This window comes from Ctenocephalides felis, unplaced genomic scaffold (genome assembly GCF_003426905.1).
Source record: "Ctenocephalides felis isolate EL2017-DRISC unplaced genomic scaffold, ASM342690v1 CF-g0.4_SCAFFOLD_01660, whole genome shotgun sequence".
NCBI classification, from domain to species: Eukaryota; Metazoa; Arthropoda; class Insecta; order Siphonaptera; family Pulicidae; genus Ctenocephalides; species Ctenocephalides felis.
The window spans coordinates 25,977-32,060 of record NW_020537814.1 but is presented as its reverse complement, the minus strand read 5'-3'; the positions used below and the strand labels follow the sequence as shown (position 1 = coordinate 32,060).

Genomic DNA, 6,084 nt, shown 5'->3' with positions numbered 1-6,084 from the left:
TAACCGCAATAAAATTCTACATTATAACACTTGAAACATTCACAGACTTGCACAAACAAAAGTAAAACAAAGCATAAAAAAATTATACGCATTGCAAGCAATTAATATAGAAATTATTATTATTATTAATGTAGTAATTAATATAGAAATTACAAAAAAGGGATAATGTTTTATTTGAACTAACAATCTTGTGAGTAAATAAAAAAACTAAATTTTATAAAATACCTGCACATTAACATACACAAATTTCGCTGTCTTAATTTCGATTTATTTTAAAATGATGTTGATGCTTAAAATAATGTGTTAATTAAATCTTAGGTTCAATAATATAATTAATTAATTACAATGAAAATATTTTCTTGTAAATTATGGAAAATTATTTTACTGATGAAAATCGTAAGTTATTGAAGAAAATCTACCAACAAGCCAATAGATGTATGATATTGAAATGTGTAACATGCGTCTCATCATTTGGATAAAGTATGTAAATTTAATCTCACAATACGTTAGGAAAAACATTATATAAAATTAGTTTCATCTGTAAATAAAATCAAGCATTAATGTCATTGCTTATGTCAATTTCAATGAAACAAAGCACGAGCAAAACTTCATTTATTTATAAAAATCATAACCAAGATTAACAATAATAGAGCGTCAAAGTGCATTATAAAAATAAAATAATTTCGTTCCGAATTTTCTTACAAAAATGTCTAACTACAAACCAGTTGACTCAAAGCGCGAAGAATTTCGAAAATATCTGGAGCAATCTGGTATAATGGATGCCCTTACTCGTGTTCTGGTGGAATTGTACGAGGAGCTCGAAAAACCAGAAAATGCTCTGGACTACGTGCGGAAAAATTTGGGAGGAAAAGGTGGAGATGATATAGACGTCATCAAGGCGGAAATCGAAGCTGCCAAATTGCGCAAAGAGGAACTCATGGCTGAACTTAGCAATCTGCGATGTCTTGAAGAAGAGGAAGATGAGGCGGTTGGAAATGGCGCGGGACAAGCTGATGACAATGTTGCTAATGCTGAAATGTATTACTGATATTTGTTCAAAAACCATGGTTTAAAATTTATATAGCAAAAATACACGCCAAATGCTCATGTCAGTTTCAACTATTTTGAAAATAGACAAAATATAAAAACAATTCGAAATTAAATACAAATCTTTGATTAAAAAGCATTGTATACAGTATAGTAGGAATATACCAATTTGACAATGATAATATCAGTTATTAATTAAAGCCAAATAAGATATTTCAACAAATATAAACTATATCTGATCTGCTATCCCAGTGAATAGGTGGTTAGGCTAAATATTGGCAAAAATGTTTTAAATCGCGGTATCAACTAGTTAACTTCCCGTAGGGTAAGTTATTGTAATAGGCCGAAAATCGAAATTAAAAATTTTTACATTTCTCGACGTTTTGAGGGTTTCTGAATATTTTGGCATACCTCAGAAAAAATGGATATGTGTGTGTATGTGTGTGTGTGTATGTATGTATGGATACAATTTTACGTCCACGTTTTCGGGCGCACGGATCAACCGATTCTAATGGTTCAAAAAAGATTCGATTCCTAATGATAGGGAGATGTGCTGATTAGTTTTTGGCAAAGGCAGGTCCAGCAGTTACGGAGATAAATTCAGTTTATATAATTATTATAAATTGACAATGTTACAATATTTATAATAATCTATTTGAAAACATTCAGTATTCCTCGAACATTTCGTTACGGTACGGAAAGTTCCAGCAATTTGCCTTAAGCTACGATGCCATACACCCCACTAATTTTTTTTTGAAAATAGTTATCAAATTGAAAAACTATCTGTTATGAACAAAAGTTATTGAAGCACTTTATATAAAATTTAAACAAATGATTTCAAATACGCCATATTACACGAGTAATAGTACTTTCAAATCAAGTTTTGCAAAATAGTGAAAATTGACTCAACCACTTATTCACTTGGATTTTTTTTTTAAATTATTTAGCTGATTTGACTCAATACTGGTCTATTTGACAGATGGCAACCCAATCAGTTGTCATATCTCTATATGATATATTATTTATTGGTGTTTATTGTTTTTTTTTATTGGTGCAGCAATGCCGGGTTAGGGCTATTTTCACTTGGAAACATGTTACTATCTATATTTCTAAGTGATAATCGTTGTCACTGCTGCCTGACAACAAGCTGCTCGAAGTGGGTATCGAACCCGGGACCTCTGATTCAGATCTCATCGCTCTTAACCGCTTACCTACGGGCGAGCCCTTTTTCACTGAGATGACAGATATAATATATTTGTAAACTTTCTCAATATAATCATATAATCATTTAGTTTGCTCTATTTTTTGAGATCATATATCTAACATATTTCTAAAATATTTATAACATATTTCTAACATTTCTAAGAGATCATTCTTTCAGCAAATTTGTTAAAATAAACATAAAACATAAGTTGGACGATGGTGCACTTCTGTTTAACATTAAAATACAAATTCTAAATTTTACTAAATGAATGATATTATTTATATAAAGGGATCAGATTTTAACAGTCAATCGAAAAGCATCTTGTAATTAATTTTGTTTCAAATTGCGGTAGAACTTCGTTAAGACGATTATGGTTTACTCGATTTTCCTTATAATACCTTACTCTACGTAGGTTTCTTTAAAATATATCGTCTTTACACTTTATCCCGCACAATACGCTTTTTTGCTTAAGACTCTTTTAGTGGGGTTATTGTAAAATCGTCTTAATGAGATTTTACTGTATTTATAAAATTTACGAGCAAAAAAATAAAACTTAGTGCATTCCACAGAACTAAAATCACCTTGAACAGCTTGATTGTAACAATTATTAATACCTTATAGTAATTAAGGCCTTATAATTATTGCCTTTTTTAATATTTGTTTGACAATTCATCTAAAACATTAAAGTATAAAAAAAGTTTCAAAAACAACCTCCTTTCTGCTTTTTAAAAGTATTAAAATAAGTGTAAAGATTTAGAATTATTTTAAGATTTTCTTTAAATTTTTCTTTTATTGAAATTTACCTATCAACTCCTTAGTAGTAAGGTGACTAAATTTTTTAAAGTCAAAACCAGGACGGCAATTTTTATTTATAATAATCCAAGACGGAAGAGGGGGGGGGCAGAGCTTATGCTAAATAACTTAAATATGATTTTAATATAACAAATCCTATTTAAGAATACATTTTTTTTCATTAACCAATTTTGTTCAATTACAGCATTTAGTTTAAAAAATTAAATAAAGTTTTAAGAACTTTATTATTCGATTATATGTTATACTTCTGATTTATCTATGATGTTATATTATATGTTATATTTTTCAATGTGTAACATTTGTTTTGAGTTTGAGCCTTGTATAAAATTCTGTTCAAACTACTTCGAATTGTTTCATATAAGCATTATTTCACATAAGCATACTCGTCTTGTAACATAATATATGTATATCATTCCCTGATATTTGATGGGTAGTTGTATTTTTATTAATAATTGCGAAAAATCAATTTAAATCTATATTTTTTTAAAACCCGAGACAATCCAGGACAAAAGATCTAAATCCGGGATTAATTTTGCTTTTGGAAAAAACCGGGACACAAGGTGAAAATCCGAGATTGTCCCGGTCAAACCGGGACGTATGGTCACTTTATGGTAGGCTATTAGGATGATCAGTCAACCTCAGTTTATTTGTATAACTGTGACTATAAACCTCCTTTCTAATGGGATTATTGCTTAATTTGAAATTATTAATTTCCCGTAGGGCAAGTTATAGTAATCGCAAAAAAATCGAAAATGAAAATTTTTGCATTTCTCGACATTTCAAAGGTTTCTGAATATTTTGGCATACCTTAGAAAAAATGGATGTATGTGTGTGTGTGTGTGTGTGTGTGCGCGTGTGTGTATGTATGTGCGGATACAAATTTTCGTCGACGATTTCGGGAACACCGATCAACCGATTTGAATAATTCAAAAAACATTCGATTCGTATTGATAAGGAGACGTGCTGATTAGTTTTTGGCGAAGTCAGGTCTAGCCGTTCCGAAGATACGGGGCAAAAAGTGACGATAACGGTAACTCAGTTTTTAAGAGAACGGAGCTTCCGATTTTAATAATTCAAAAAATATTTTACTTGTATTGACAAGGTGAAGAACCGATCAAATTTTCATAAAGGCAGGTCTAGCGGTTTCGGAGATCTAATGAAAAAAGTAAAAAAAAATGCCATTTGGCGGTCAAAAATAATAATCATTAGACATATGCACATCAAATTATCAGATATTTTATAGAGATTTTAACAATAAGTATAAATTTTGTTTACATTACTATGGGTTCCGTACCAATGTTTACGCGTTAGACGTCGATGCGGCGCTTACGCGGTTTGATATTTTGTCTTTATACAGTTAAAGCAGTACGATTGCTTTGAAAAAAAGTTTAGATCTTTCAAAATATGTCAAAATAAAGAAAACATTTTTTTTTCAAAAAAAAAAAATTAAAAAAAAAAAAATTAAAAATTTTTTTTTTTTTCAAATAAAGGAATTTTTAGTCTAATTGTTTGTCAAAAATCTTATTTTTTCAAAGTATATTTTTTTCAAAAATGTTAATCGTTTTTAAAAAATAATAATTTTTGGTACGGGAAGTTCCAGCAATTTGCCTTAAGGCACGATGCCTTAATTGCCTTAAGACAGAATTCCACTTACAGCTAGTTTAGCTTAAGAATTGGCAATTGCTTAGCTTGAATATCAATGTAAAGCAAATTTATAAGTTGCACAACATCGACTTCCGCTGCATGCGAATTGCTCAATAAAACGCTGCACAGATAGACGTCCTTCTGACGTCAATTTATAGCAAAATGAGTCTCACAAACTAACCCGCTGATTAAAATTCATGAGGCATCGAGGATACTCGATGAACTCTCGATTTGTAACATTCCAAGTATTTTAATATGAGGACACATTCGAAACATCCCAGATAGTTACGGCTTACATTATATAATATGCCTTCCAATATTATTAAAATGAAGAGTAAATAAGCAACCAGAATTTCTTTTGCCTTTTCGGATAGCCTGTTATAAAGCAATGGTGACATCGGTTTCACGAAAATATAGATATTAATATGATTCCGCGTAAATGTAGCTGGAATCGATACTGCATCCAATAAAAAGCATCACCATCAAAGGTATTCCAATATTAAATTCATCAAAAAAAAGATCGGCCAACACCGTCGGCTTGCCTTCTAAAACCACAATATTAAGATATTAAAACAAGCTTATAAGATTGAGTTCTGATTGTTATTAATTATATAAAAAAATTAATTAACTTCCCGAAGGAGAAGTTTATGTTTTTATCAAAAAAATCCATTCGCGCGCTAATTTTATGTTTTCTTGACGTTTCAAGCCATTCTGAATCGAATGAGACCAAATTTGGTAAAAGTATGTATGTCGTGTGTATGTGAACAGATCTTTTGCCGTAAATCGATGTTTTCTCAAAAACGGCTGGACCGATTTCAAAAATTTAAAAGCCTTTTGATATATTTCGATGACGACTAGCGTTTTTCAGTTTTGTGCAGCGATCGGCTAAGCCGTTTCTTTGTAATTTGGAAAAGTGTTAAACTTTTCGTTATCATTAAGCTCATACTACCGGATCGATTTTAAAAAATCAAAAACTGTTCGAAAGATATTAGTTGGGAATGATACTGATTAGTTTAGGTGTAAATCTACAGGGCAGAAACAGGCCTACGTTTTCTTGTAATTAACTGTTGAAAAACAAATTTAAGCCAATTTTCATGGAACTTTTTTGGCGATATATATCATAGTCTTATAGAACTTACTGAAATATTACGGCCTTACGACAAGTAGTTTAATTTTAAAAATTCATCAAAGTTTGATAAAATGAGTAGTTTTTTTGACGTTTGTTAAAATTACAATTAGACAATTTGCTTGATATAACGATAAAGTACTTAATGAACATACTAAACCATTAAAGTCCTACGGAAACTGGTTCAATTATAAAAATTGTTGATTTTTGAAAATTTGTTTTTAGAAAATACTTCGACCGGGTTAACGTG

General features: G+C 30.3%; 1 protein-coding gene across 1 annotated transcript; it reads left to right on the top strand.

Annotated features, from left to right (window-relative positions):
- The first annotated feature begins 706 nt into the window (after positions 1–706).
- Positions 707–1,048, top strand: LOC113374210 (c-Myc-binding protein homolog). The gene has a single exon (XM_026614392.1). The coding sequence runs from the start codon at positions 707–709 to the stop codon at positions 1,046–1,048; it is 342 nt and encodes a 113-aa protein (XP_026470177.1).
- The last annotated feature ends 5,036 nt before the right edge of the window (positions 1,049–6,084 follow it).